The sequence below is a fragment of the Hibiscus syriacus genome, unplaced genomic scaffold (genome assembly GCF_006381635.1).
Source record: "Hibiscus syriacus cultivar Baekdansim isolate YM2019G1 unplaced genomic scaffold, ASM638163v2 tig00110223_pilon, whole genome shotgun sequence".
Taxonomy (NCBI): domain Eukaryota; kingdom Viridiplantae; phylum Streptophyta; class Magnoliopsida; order Malvales; family Malvaceae; genus Hibiscus; species Hibiscus syriacus.
The window spans coordinates 1,072,230-1,087,153 of record NW_024062636.1 but is presented as its reverse complement, the minus strand read 5'-3'; the positions used below and the strand labels follow the sequence as shown (position 1 = coordinate 1,087,153).

The 14,924-nt window shown below is 35.2% G+C and overlaps 1 protein-coding gene across 1 annotated transcript; it reads left to right on the top strand.

Moving 5' to 3' along the window:
- The first annotated feature begins 12,836 nt into the window (after nt 1–12,836).
- LOC120114433 lies at nt 12,837–13,461 on the top strand. Its single transcript, XM_039135358.1, has 2 exons — nt 12,837–13,124; nt 13,204–13,461. The coding sequence occupies exons 1-2, from the start codon at nt 12,837–12,839 to the stop codon at nt 13,459–13,461; spliced, it is 546 nt and encodes a 181-aa protein (XP_038991289.1).
- The last annotated feature ends 1,463 nt before the right edge of the window (nt 13,462–14,924 follow it).

Below are 14,924 nucleotides of genomic sequence, written 5' to 3'. Positions count from 1 at the left end.
GGAGTCGTTGGGGAATAATTTTTTGCAAAAAAATCTGCCCAGACCAGGGAATATCGGTACTCAAGCTTCGATTAATGATAATGCACAAATAAAAACTAGTCTTTTTTTGAACATTGGGCTGGGGTATCGATACCAGTGATACGATATCGATACTACTATATAGTAGTCATGATACTACTTTGAGTAACGGTACAAATTTTGCATACTGAAATCTGAACACATTTAAAACCAATAGGGAATATCGATACTGCCATGAGAGTTTTGATACTTCCCTTACCTTGGGTATCGATACTACAAGAACAATATCGATATTATTCATGTGGTATCAAGACTGTAAGGATAATATCGATACTTCTCATCCAGAAAAATGTTTTGTGTTCAAATTCAAGTTTTATGGACTTTAAATTATTTTTGAAAATTTTGAATAAATTCAATTTAGTCCAAAAAAATTTCCCTTAAATTTGTTATATCAAAACATGTTAAAAAATCTCTCAATTTTTATATAACAAAAACATTTGAAAAATGATTTTGACAAAACTCCCTCTTAATAAAACATTTAATGAAAAATAGAATTTTTTGGAAAATATTAAAGCTCCCCCTTTTCATTCTTAAACTTTAATTTTTCAAGCGTATACTTCTCCCCCTTTTTTGTTATATGAAAAGTAATTCAAACATTTAGGTTCTAAAATAAAAATGGAGGGTAGTAGAAATTTTAACATAAAAACCATTTCAAAAATAAACCCCCCAAAAAAATGCATTCCAAAACAAATTGACTTTAAAAGCTTGACACTTGAAACTATTGAATTTCAACAAAGATAAACAAACATGTTAGTAACACGTGAAATTCAATATATCTAAGTTTATTCTACTTTATGTAATATTAACAAGGGACATTAAAGTTTATATGCATAAAGGTATCCAAAAAAGTTATGCATTTGAAAAATTGATATCAATTGTTAAAGAGACATAATTTACATTAAAACCACATGCATAAACATTTAAATTTAAGGTCAAAAATCAAAGTTTCTAAAAGAAAAAACATTTGAAAACATATTCGACCAAAAATCATTGTGATGAAAAAAATAAAAAAATCATTATAACTTTAAAATATTCACCATAACACATTTAAATACATGAGATTGAAAAACAACATATAATCGTTTATGATAAAAAAACTCATGCATGCATAAAACAAAATAGGCAACCAATTATGCAAAATAAAAAACATTAAGTGTAGAGGTTACCCATTCCTTATTTTGTGTGGATAGAGCAATTAAATTTCTTCTATTTTGTCATCATTGCTCTCACACACCTATTAGAGGCATTTATATAGCTTTTGGTATCCAAATTGCTTTGGATCCTTGAATGTTAGTACAAAAGTCTCTTGTTCCCTTGGGAACCAATACTTTTCTAATTTCAAATGGTTTTAGAAGTTTTGAAGGACAAGTATGTTCTCTCTGACCATGAAAATGACAATGTGAGCATTTTGTCATTTTTAAACACGATGAATTATTTTGATAAATCAATTTCTTTTCCTTTGTTAAGCTTTCAAGCATTACTTTCAAATTAATTTTTTTTTCTAAATCATTGATTTTTTATTTTGAAAGCTCAAAATCATTTTACAAAATTTCATTTGGTTTTTCAAAATCAAATTTTTCTTTCAAAATCAAATCATTTACAACTTTAAATTTTGAAATTAATTTCTTATATTTAGAATTCATGGTCTCAAATTCCAATTACAACTCATCATATACATATTGTAACTCTTTAAATGAATAAGAATTTAAATCACAAGAGTTAGAAGTTACCATTGATCTTCTTCGATGGTCATGAGGCATAGATTGGCTACTTCATCTTCATCTTTGGAGTTATCTTCATCGCTCCAAGTAACCACAAAGGCCTTCTTTTTACTTGACCCTTTCTTCTTTAGAAGTAGACAATAATACTTGACATGTCTCATTCGTTGGCATTCAAAGCATATCAGGGGATCCTTTTTCTTACTCAAATCATGCTTAACTTCTTTTCCTTTAGAAGACATGAATCTTGTGAATATTTTAAAGAGCTTTATGTTTTATCCACCAATTCACTTGAGTCTTGATTACTCTCGTTAGTGGGTTTGAAGGCGATTCTCACCTCATGAGTGAGTAAAGAACCGATAAGTTCATTGAGGGTGTACAACTCCAAATCTTTGGCTTCTTCTATGCTAGCTGTTCTCCTTTCCCGATTTATGGGCAATGAGTCAAGCATATTTCTCACTATTTCTTCATTGGGATAGACTTTCCCAAAGTTCTTCAACTAGTTGATTATTGAAGTAAATCGATCAGACATTGTCTTTATGTCTTCATTGGGCTTCATCTTAAAGTTCTCATAGTTGAGTGTGAGAATGTCAATCTTAGACTTTTTTACTTGGATTTTCCTTCTTGGGATACCTCAAACTTTTCCCAAATCGCCTTAGCATTAGATCATGAAGATACTTTACTATATTCATTCGGGACAAGAGCACAAAAGAGAATATGCATGGCTTTGGCATTGGGTTGGGCAAGCTTCCTATCTTTATTTGTCTATTCTAATCGATTCCTTGGAGGGGTGAGAGAATCGTCGACAATGGCATCCCGAACTATAGAAATTAGGGATCTAAGAACAGAGATCAAAGTGATACTCTTAATTTTTTTATACATTGAAAGAAAACAAGCCTCATTTAAATAGGTAAAGTATAAGTGTTTGAATTCAACTACAATTATTCCAAGATAAAGTTATAATTAATTTAAACTACTAAATCAAATACGATAGAGTTCTAGTTAATCTAAACTACTAAATCAAGTAAGATAGAACTCTAGTTAATCTAAACTATTGCTATTTTGCATGTTAATATTCTACAATCCCCCTCAAGCTGAGTATATATTGAATATTCCCAGCTTGGATGAAAAATCATCTAGAACTGGTCTTGGAAGAGCTTTAGTAGGGATATCTTCCTATTGATGCTTTGTAGGAACATAGTTGAGTTGAACTACTCCACTGCTGACTTTTACCGAGATAAAATACCTATATATCTCCACATGTTTAGTGTGATCATGTTTGACATGATTTCTTGCAATACTGATAGCATATTGACTATCAGATTGTAACTTGAACTATTTACAACCTTTTAATTTTAGTTCGGACAACATTTTTTGTAACTATATTCCCTCACAAAGTCCTAAAGCAAGAGCTCGATATTCAGTTTTTGTATTATCTTCTTGAAACCACAAATTGCTTCTTACTTCTCCAAGTAACTATAGTTCCCCATAAAAAGGCACAATACACACTCGTTAATCTTCAGTCAGTGAGTCCACCTGTCCAGCTTGAGTCGGTGAAAACTTTAACTAATTTTTTTTCATTTTTTTAAATAACAAACTAAATCCTTGAGTTGTCTTCAAATACCATAAAATCTTATGTACTGCATCAAGGTGTTCCTCTATTGAGTTATTCATGTGTTGGCTAACAATACTAACTGAAAAAGCAATGTCAGGACTTGTTAGAGATAAATAAATCAGCTTACCCACAAACGCTGGTACTTTTCTTTACTCACAAGAACACTTTTATTATCTTTTTTTAAACTTCAAGTTAGATTCCATTGGAGTTACTGCTGGTTTACATCCAAGCATACAGTTTCTGTCAAAAGATCAAGATTAATTCTTTTGACAGATAACTATCCCGACCTTGGTTTCTTTCCTTAAAAAAATATGTCAAAGTCCAAGTTTCATTCTTTTCAAGGACCCTCATCTATTTCTCCACTGCCTTTCTACATCTAGGATCACCTAGAGCCTCTTCTATTATCCTTGAAACCGGTGTACTATCAACTCTTGTTGTTAAATCCTTGAAAGCAAGCATCAAACGACTATAAGCAACATACTTTTGTATAGGATGAGCATTACACTTTCTTACACCTTTACTTCGAGCAATAGGTAAATCATCAGTAAAAACAAGGGGAATAAGTTTTTTACTAGAAGAAGATTCTATATTGTCCAAAATTTCCATGGTAATTGGATTCAAGTCCAACTCTCGACAGCTTCTAGTTTGTAGAGTGAACTTCTCTATCCTTTTGTAGACATTAAGGTCTATTCTTTAAGGCCTTTTAGAATGCAAGGTATTGGTTCTTTGTGGATTCATAGAAGGAATTTAGGTTTGAGTAGGAGAATGATTTGAAGAAGGTTATATACGTGAAGAAGGAGGTTCAAAAGAAAAAGGTGTCTAGATTCTCCCATTCTGATAGACCCCTATACTGTAAGGACAATACCAAAAGTAATCTCTCTAAACATAGGCATGGTCTTTATACTAAACTATGCTCGATGTGCAAGATTCAACTTCGGTACTGGTTGTGGTTTGGCTAATCTATCATGGTAGAGAATTAATGAAACCATATCGTGAGAGCCTACTGGATAATGGATCTTAAGTGATTAAGGGAAGAATCAATGTAGATCTAGGTGGTTTTTAGATGGTTTCTCATCGCTGAAAGAAAGTCTTGTATGATTAGTAATAGAAACATCGGGCAAGCGTTGTGCACTATTCTTGGAGACACTGATATGGTAAATGAAAATCGATGAGCAGATAAGTGGTTTTACATGGTTCCTATAACTTGGGGAAGAGGCCTACCTAAGTATGAACCGCGTAGCCCCCTACGATACGTCAATTAGGATAACGAAACTGGACCCAGTCAACAAAAAATCTTCTTATCCCCAGACTATGGAGATTTCTCGTACCCTCTGATAAACACATGTCCCAATAATCGGCGTCATTTATTGAAATACAACCTTCCCGCAGCCATATGGAAATTATGATCCTTCCAAGATGGTTGGAGGTACGGACCCAATGAGACATAAAATTTTAATGTATCTGATTAGGGTTTGCATGTCTCTATGCCAAAAAGACAAAGGAAAGGACGTGATATGAAGGTATTGATGGCTTGTATGAGGTTACAAGAAAGCCCACTAATAACTTCGTAAAAATGCTATATTTAAGGCATTTTCACTTAAGTTATTGACTATATTAAAGCACATATAGGTTCATATAGATGAATTTAGGAATATATAATTGCCTTTCGTGGTTTAGATTTGTCGTGGCATATTATTTTGTAAATAATGTTATTTTACGGGGAATGTTGTGTTTTGCTGATGATGTGCAGGTTGATGAAGAAAAGGGTAAGCATGGATAATTGCCATTGCATTTCCAGATGGTAAACAAAGGCGATTTTCCAAAGCAATTTGGGATTACTCCTGTGCACACAAAAAGATAAATTGAAGAAGATATTTTTGTAGGAACTGCCAGCTATACAGGAATCACGTGTTGTGTGCTGCTAACCACATTAGAGGGTACCACTACCACCTTTGCACCTTATTCACGTGAGGGGAATGTACCTTATGCTACTATTGGAATTTTTGCACTAAAACCTAGGAATTCCCCTAGTATAAATAGAAAAGGTGGCCACTAAAATGATAGAGAATTCTTTTAGGGAAAGAGTGAGCTAAGAAAAGGCGGATGAAAGTTCTCAACTTTCTTTCACCTTTAATCTTTTCAAGGGTTTCTCCAAAGTCAAACTCAAGGAGTGTCGAGCTAGACGTTCGAGAGGAGAAAGCCCGCTAAAGTGTCGTTCATGGTGGTTTGAGGAGCAACTGACAACACACGTTCAGAGTTTTCTCCACCCTTATGCTTCATTTTTCTTTCAATTACTTGGGTTGTATGGAATGATTTATTCACTTGGATATTTCGAACCCACCATGAACTAAACTTTATTTGGTGTGGGTTTCTCATGGATGATTAAACTTTTTTTTAATGAATGATTTGAGGTTTTTATGTTATTCTATTTGTTTTGCTCATTGTGCTAAATTACTTTGGATTGCAGGAGACATGAGAGTGTCCATTTCCTAAGCATATTACTTAGGTGTTGAGAGAAACTAGGTTAAAGATGTTAGTGTTCAAGAGAAATAAAGGGAAGGTCAACATGAGCAATGGGTTTATCTAATAACTAGAGCCTAATCCAACTTTACTAGTCAAGAGAAAATAAGGTTGTATTTCAAATACTAATAGGAGTTGAGCTTATTCGATAGGTTAGATGTTGTTGTTCAGACCGAGAGGATTTTCCATAACATTTTTATCTGTCAGGTACCATGACTAGAGATTGCATAGGGACACTCTTAGTAAACTCTGTCGAGCAAATAGGCCATAAAATCTTGAATCATTCTGAGAGGTAAGGCTTAGGATTCCTTAGTAACCCACCATTCATTCCTATAGTAGCTTATTGTGTGAAGATTATTAAGTCTGCTTATTTATTTGTGAATTCTCAACTCATTTTATCTTTATTTATTTATTTATACATGCATTGTATTTTATCTTTATTTTTAATTTTTGACTGCCGGAGGTCTTCCACGGAAGCTGCTCTCAACCTGCCGTTGGGGGCAACCTATTACCCTACCTCTCCCTTACCCCATTGTATATGGAAATATGGTTTATTGTTTGTTGTTATTGTCTCAACTCATTTTCTTTGATATTTTCAGTTATTTATATTTCAATTGCATCTTAAATTGTCATGACATTTTCATTTGCTACACTGCCACATTGGCATCACATTCCCACAATATCATTAAACCCCTTTAACACACATTCCATTTTGCCATCACATTGTCATTTGTGCATACCACCACACTAACTATAATTAGATTAGCTAGTATTCATGCTTTAACTTAACTTGACTGTGTGTACTTGCACATAATTTACGTCTAATTTATAGTACTCACAACACGCAACAAGTTTATGGTGCCATTTACGGGGATTGTCAATTGGAAGTTTAACAGTTTTGTTATAGAATTTTTATTTTTATTCATTTTTTTCTAGTATAGTTTTACTTGTTGTTTTCTTTGTTTTTCTTTTTCAGGCTTTGCCACTGCATGACCAAAAAAGGATGTGCTCAACGTGATAATAGAGCCATGTACAGTGTTCAAAATCAAGAAGTATCGTAAGTGCAAGAACTAGCAGATCCAAATGATGTTACAAATCAGAATGCTAGACTTGTATTCCTCCTAGAGCTATCTGAGACCACTTAACTCCTATCTTGGATGATCTCAATCCAAGGATAGTAGCACCCAAGATCTACACAGCCTATTTCGAGCTTAAACCAATCATGTTCAACATGTTGAACTCAATAGGAAAATTTAGTGGCATGCCTCATGAAGATGCCAGATAACATATTCGTGCTTTCTTGGAAGTTTGTGACTCTTTTAAGCAAGAAGGAGTGCATGAAGATGTCTTGAAGCTTAAATTATTTCCATATTTTTTACATGACCGAGCGAGGGCTTGGTTGTGTGAAATCCCATCAGGCTCAACAGATTCATGGGCTGATCTATACAAAAGTTTTTTGATGCAGTATAATTCGCCAAACATGAACACTCAACTCAGAAATGACATAGCATCTTTTTGTCAAGCTGATGACGAATCAATGCATGAGCGATGAGACCTCTATAAGGGATTTCTTTACAAGTATACTAATCATGGATTTCAAGATTGGAATCAAGTTATGATGTTTTACAATGGACTCAATGCACCCACTAGGATGATGTTAGATGCCTCGACAAATGGCACTTTGCTAAACAGATCACCTATGGAGGCTTTTGACATTCTCGATAGGATTGCAAATAATGATTACCGATTTCCTTCTTCAAGGCGTGGAATAGGAAAGAGGGAACCAAGGAAATTTGAGCAGATGCTAAGGACTCAATGTCCGCCCAACTCTCAACTACCACAAATATGTTGAAAAACTTGCAACATCCCAATAAGGTGAAATAAGTAAAAGTGTCTAGTTTTCATATCTGTTATGCCACCAAAAAAGTGAATGCCCTGAAAATCAAGATCAACTTTGTGGGGAATTACAATCAAATCAACAAAAAAAAACCCTTACTCAGTCACCTACAACTTAGGATGGCGTCAACACCCAAATTTCTCATGAGGGAATCAAGGAGCCAATAATCTAGTCATCTCGCTCGACAACAGAATGTAAACGAGCCCCATGGTTTTCAAACAAATATGCCTTGGCATAATTCTACCAATGGGGCAACATTTCATCGAATACAAGTTCTCTAGAGGCTACTATGCAAGAATTTATAGCAGGCATAAGAACTATGCTGCAAGAACATTTAGTAGCTATCAAGAATCAAGGAACATTGTTGCAAAGTCACAACACATCTCCGCTAGCTTTGGAGGATTAGGTTGGCCAAATTGTCATGATATTACAAGAATGTCAGTCAGGTCATCTTCCCAGTGATATTAAAGTCACTAAACCTCATAGAAAGGAGTAATGTAGTGTACTGACACTAAGGAGTGGCACCAAATTAATCAAAAAGACATGTTTAGGGGAAAGAAGAAAGATGAATCCACCCTTATGAATGTGCAAGAAGAACTAGATGTGCAAGAAGAGATTCTCAAGGAGAAGGAGAACGATGAGGGCACAATAAGTGAATATACTGAGGGAGTAAACAAAAATGCCACAACAAAAGTTGTTCCCACACTATCAGTAGAAGAAGTCAGATCCCCACCACCCTTCCCTAAAGACTGAAGAAGCACAATGATGATATTCAGTTTAATAAATTCGTTGACATTCCTGACCAACTTTATATCAATGTCCAACTCTTGGAGGACATTGAAAAAATGCCCACTTATGCCAAATTTCTCAAGGAAGTTGTTACCAAGAAGAGAAAATCAAGAAGTTTGAGACAATTGACACAATGAATGAATTTCGTTCAGCATTGAGAAAACTGATGCTAAAGCAAAAAGATCCTGGAAGCTTCATTATTCCCTATTCTATAGGAGACAACTATATTAGGAAAGCATTGTGTGACCTTGGATCAATTGTGAATCTAATACCCAAGTCAAAATTTTTGAAGTTGGGGATAGGAAATGCCATGTTTACCTCTGTTATTTTGCAATTAGCCGATCAATCCCATGTTTGTCCCGAGGGAAATATCAAATATGTCATAGTGCGGGTGGATAAATTTTTGTTCCCAACCAAATTTCTTATACTTGATTGTGAGGTTGAAGCCAATGCACTCATAATTTTGGGGAAACCTTTCCCAGCCACATGTTACATCCTTATTGATTGTGAGAAGGGTGAATTCACTATGTGAGTAGCTGATTAGAATATGACCATGAATTTCTTTCATTCTCTCAAGTATGTGATGATTCTGAGGAATGTCAGAGCATTTTGGAAATGAACTCAGTGATAGAAGGGGAAGTAAAACAATATTTCCACAACAATCTCATACAACTAAATGATTATGAAGAGATCTTGGAAGAGGAAACAAAGAGAAGATTGAGAAATTTCCCTTGGAGGTACATCAGTCTAGCTTACTCTAAGCTAGACCCGATTTGTGCTATGAACCTCATGATTTTGTTGAATTTACTCATCCTAAGCCCTCATTGCAATATGTGCCTACATTAGAGTTGAAAACTTTAACACAACATCTCAAATATGCTTACTTGGGTGATAATGAAACATTATTGATGATTATCTCCTCTAGTCTTCAACCTTACTACAAACAAAGTTTTCTAACTATTGGGTTAGACTATGGTAGATTTGAAGGGGATAAGTTCAACCATTTATATGTACAAAATTCCGCTAGAAAAATATCATTGTAATTTCATAGTGCCACAAATAAGGCTAAACCCTGTCATGAAAAAAGTGGTCATGAAAGAAATTATCAAGTTGCTTGACACTGGGGGTGATTTACCTAATATCTAATACTTTGCGGGTTAGACATGTCCTTATGGAACTTATTCTTTTAAATGAATGCCCTTTGGTCTATGTAATGCTCCAACAATATTTCAATGTTGTATGCAATCCATTTTCTCTAACATAGTCTAGGATTTTCTAGAAATTTTCATAGATGATTTTTCCGTCTCTAAAGACAACTTTGGAAAATGTCTTGGAAATCCGAGGAAGGTTCTGAAGTGTTGTAAAGAGGCTGACCTTGCGTTAAATTGGGAAAAATGTCACTTCATGGTGACTGAAGGCGTTATATTAGGCCACAAGATTTCACACAAAGATATTGAGGTTGATAAAGCTAAAATTGAGGTGATTGAGAAGTTACCTCTACCAACATCTGTCAAGGGCATTAGGAGTTTTCTTGGACACAATGGTTTCTATAGGAGGTTCATTAAGGACTAATCCAAAATTTCCAAGCCCTTGTACACCTTGCTGCAATAAAATTAGCCTTTTATGTTCTATAAATTTTGTCTTGGTGCATTTACAGTGTTGAAGCAGAGCCTTATCTCAACACCTATTATTGTTCCCCCGATTGGACGCTACCATTCGAGCTGATGTGTGATGCAAGAGATTATGCCTTGGTGGCAGTTTTAGGGCAGCACCGAGGTAAAATATTTCATGTCATCTATTATGCTAGATGCACATTGAATGATGCACAACTTAAATATACCACTACTAAGAAAGAATTACTTGTCGTGATATTTTCATTTGAAAGTTATTATTCATACTGATCACTCAGCTATCAAATACTTAATGAATAAGAATGATGCCAAACCTAGACTTATTAGGTGGATACTACTCTTGCGATTAACCTTAGAGATTGTAGATAGGAAAGATACTGAGAACCAAGTTGTTGATTATCATTCCAGGCTAGAGAACAATTCAAAATATCATGATAATTTGGAAATTTAAGAAGAATTTCATTATGAGAAAATCTTATACGCCACAACAATTCTTTGGTACACTGACATTGTTAATTTTCTAGTTAGTGCTATTTTGCCTTATGACATGAACAACCAGAGAAATAAGAGATTTAGGCACGATGCAAGATTCTACTTTTGGGACGAGCCATAATTTTTCAAGCGGTGTGCAGATCAAATAACACACAAGAAATTGTATTTATCCCATGTGGATTTTTCTAAAGTCTCTTCTCCTAACCCAAATATCTCAATTTCAAGGGGAAAATAGGTACATTCATTGTTGCCATCAGAAAAAGTTACGATCGTAGATGGTAAAGGAAATTCTTAATCTCATGGAGGACGTTCACTTCACATAAGAGAAAGCCACGCTCATTGAAAACCATGACCTCCAAAAGGCAGACCCAGATGATGGAGGAAAGAAATAAATCAATACAAACATTTCTCTCCCAAGCCAATAGATGGAGAGACGATCATCAAGGTCTTTAAAGTTGTTTAGGGTATGTTAAAGCTCTTAGAATGTAGGGTGCCCCACAAAAATATGCTCTTATTCGAATTTAATACTAAAGTCGACAAACAAGAGGTCTTCAGAAGGGCTCCATGGTTATTTAATGACGACTGGTTGGCTTTGAATGAATATGATGATAACTTAAGTCTTGATGAATATAACTTTAAGGTTCTTACAATATAGCTTCAGATTTATAGGGTACCTTTGGGATAGATGAATAAGCAAGATGGAGAGAGATTGGGGTACATTATAGGGAAGATACTGGTAGTCGACATACGAGAAAAAAATGAAAAATTGGAAGTTTATCTTAGACTTCGAGTGGAGGATAATACTATCCCATTAAGACATTTTATCAGCCTCAGAAAAAAGCAGACGGTATACCTAGGGTAAGGATTAACAAGTATGAGAGGTTTCCCAATTTTTGTGTTAGATGTGGCACTATATGACATATGAAAGATCTTAGCCCATCAAAAGAAGTGGCTGAAAGCATAAAATCAAACTATGGAAAATGGTTAATGGTGTCACCTGAATCTGATAGTTCTTTTCTCTCCAGAAAAATAAGAGGGCTCAAGAAGATTGACCAAGCAAGGGGCGAGGGAAAAACACTTGCCTTTGAGAACAAGGATAACATCAGAGAAGAAAATGTTTAGGGCAAAAAATAAGAGGGAACAATCACATCGAATCATGAAGAAAAGTTACAAGAGGAAATTCAACAAGGTAAAACCGTGTTGGAAAGAGGAAAGATAGTGAAATGCTCTCTACAAGGAAATCTCGAGGGGTTAAACCCAACAGCTATGAAACATCCTGCTCAAAAAAGTAGAGAGAAGATGAAGGCAAGTTATATTTAAAACCATTGACCATTTCCATTGTTCCAACGACGAAGGCTGTGATACAACCCCATCGAGAGCCATGATTATCTTGGTTTGGAACTGTCGGGGGCTGGGGAACCCCTCGACGTTTTGAGAATTAAAGCGACTAGTGAAGTCATATGTTCCAAATATGGTTTTTCTCAATGAAACATGTTTATAAAAAAATATAAAGTTGATGATATTTGATCGATGACTGACATGATGGGTAATCTAGTGGTTGAAGCTGGTGAACCTTATATTGGCATATCGATGCTATCTTGGAGAAAAATGAAGAGAAGTTATGGTTTATATGATTCTATGGTGCAAGCAACATGAGAGAGAGAGAGAGAGAGAAATATGAGAGTTGGGCCTTAAATGACAAGATTTGGAATAGGTCCCGACTCTCTTGGTTGCTTGGAGGCGATTTTAACATAATCATATCTCATTATGAGTGTTAGAAGACTGTTTCAGGACTGAAACAAGTCCACACGTTTTTATGTTTGTTTGTTAAGTTGATTGTGTCAAAGTTTGTTCCTATTTTTAGGAAGTAGTTATTATGTTATTCATAATCTCTATACATGGAGAAAGTTTAGGATCATATTATTAGTGGTTAGTTTTTTGTTTTTGCTTTAAAAATTGTAATGTTTTTTATTTTTAGTAAGCAATTCTGTTTTTGTTCTTCAAGAAGAAATGTCCCTTCTCTTCTTCACATTAACAAAAAACAATTCGCATCAGAGATCTTTTCTTAAGGGACATGTGAGTGACTTTGACACGCCATGAAAGTTGAAGCAAGTTTTTCTTCAATTTCTCCACCGGTGTTTGATGGAGAAAACTACCAAATGTGGGCAGTTCGTATGGAGACGTATTTGGAGGCTTTGGATCTTTGGGAAGCAGTGGAAGAGGACTACATAGTTCTAGAAATTCCAGTCAATCCCACTTTGGCTCAGATCAAAGCACATAAGGAAAAGAAGATGAAAAAGCTAAGGCAAAACCCTATTTTTTACTGCAGTTTTAGCCACCATTTTTACCCAAATTATGTCTCTAAAGTCAACAAAGGAGATATGGTATTATCTCAAGGCTGAGTACGAAGGAGATGAGAGAATTCGTGGGATGCAGGTGCTGAATTTAGTTCATGATTTTTAGTTACAAAAGATGAAGGAAACTGAGACAGTCAAGGAGTATGCTGAAAGATTTCTCAGCATAACAAACCGATTCCGTTTGTTGGGATCATCTCTGGCAGACTTGAGGATTGTGGAGAAAATCCTTATAGCATTGCCTGAAAAATTTGAGGCTACTGTTACCACCTTGGATAATACCAAGGACTTGTTCAATATTCCTCTGGCAGAACTCTTGAGTGCCTTGCAAGCACAAGAGCAGAGGCGTACAATGAGACAAGAATGAACTATTGAAGGAGCCCTAGCAGCCAAGTATCACAATAATGGCAAGAATAGGAAGCATAAATTCAAGCAGCCTCACACAAAAGGAGAAAACTCAACAACAGAGAGCAAGACCATGACTGGAAACAGAAAACCAGGTGTGAATAAGGAGTATCCTCTGTGTCATCACTACAATAAAAAGGGTCATCCCCCTTTCAAATGTTAGAGGAGAGCTGATGCAAGATGCAACAAATGCAATCAAACCTGGCACAAAGCTAACATATGAAGAAACAAAAATCAGTAGCAAAAGGAAGAAGCTAAAGTTGCAGATCAATAGGAAGATGATCAAATGTTGTCGCTACATATTTCTTGGGAAGTGAATCAAATGAAAGCTGACTGATTGATAATGGCTGTACCAACCATATGACTCATGACAAGGAGTTGTTTAGAGATTTGAAGCCAACTAACATCACCAAAGTTAGAATTGGTAATGGGGACTATATCTCTGTCAAAGGAAAGGGGACTATTGCGATTGCAAGCTATGTAGGTACAAAACTTATACAAGATGTTCTCTTTGTTCCTGAAATTGACCAAAATCTATTGACTATGGGCCAACTAATTGAAAAAGGCTTTAAAGTTATTTTTGAAGATGAATATTGCTTGATTAAGGATGCAACTAATCAAGATATCTTCAAAGTAAAAATGAAAGGAAAGATTTTTTCACTCAATCCTTTACAGGAGGAACAATATGTTTTTTCACTCAAAGAAGATGTCACTCAAATTTAGCATAAGAGAGTCGGACACTATCATCATCAAGGGCTATTGCAACTAAGAGAGAAGGAGTTGGCACTTGATGTTCCCAAACTTAGTGATCCAATCTCAAGAATGTAAAGCATGTCAGTTTGGAAAGCAAAAAAAGGAAGCCGTTTTCGAAGTCAACATGGAGAGCCACTCACAAATTAAAGCTCATGCACACGGATTTTTCAGGCCCTCAAAGAACACCTTCTTTAAAAGGTAGTCTCTATTATATTACCTTTATTGATGACTTCACAAGAATGTGCTGGATATTTTTCTTCAAGTTTAAATCAGAAGTAGCTCAAGTATTTTTGGAAATTCAAAGCAAAAGTTGAGAATGAAAGTGGCTACAAAATTCATATTTTAAGGTCTGACAATGGGAAGGAGTATACTTCCGCAAAATTTAACAAGTTTTGTGAAGATTCAGGCATAGAGCATCAACTTATAGCTCTTTACACACCTCAACAAAATGGAGTTAGTGAAAGGAGAAATAGATACATCATGGAAATGTCAAGATGCACGCTGCATGAAACGAATTTTCCAAAGAAGTTTTGGGCAGAGGCATCAAATACTGTTATGTTTCTTCAAAACAGACTTCCCACAAATGCAGTGAAGGAACATACACCATTTGAGGCATGGTATGGTTACAAACCATCTCTGAAGTTCCTTAAAGTATTTGGTTGCTTGTGTTTC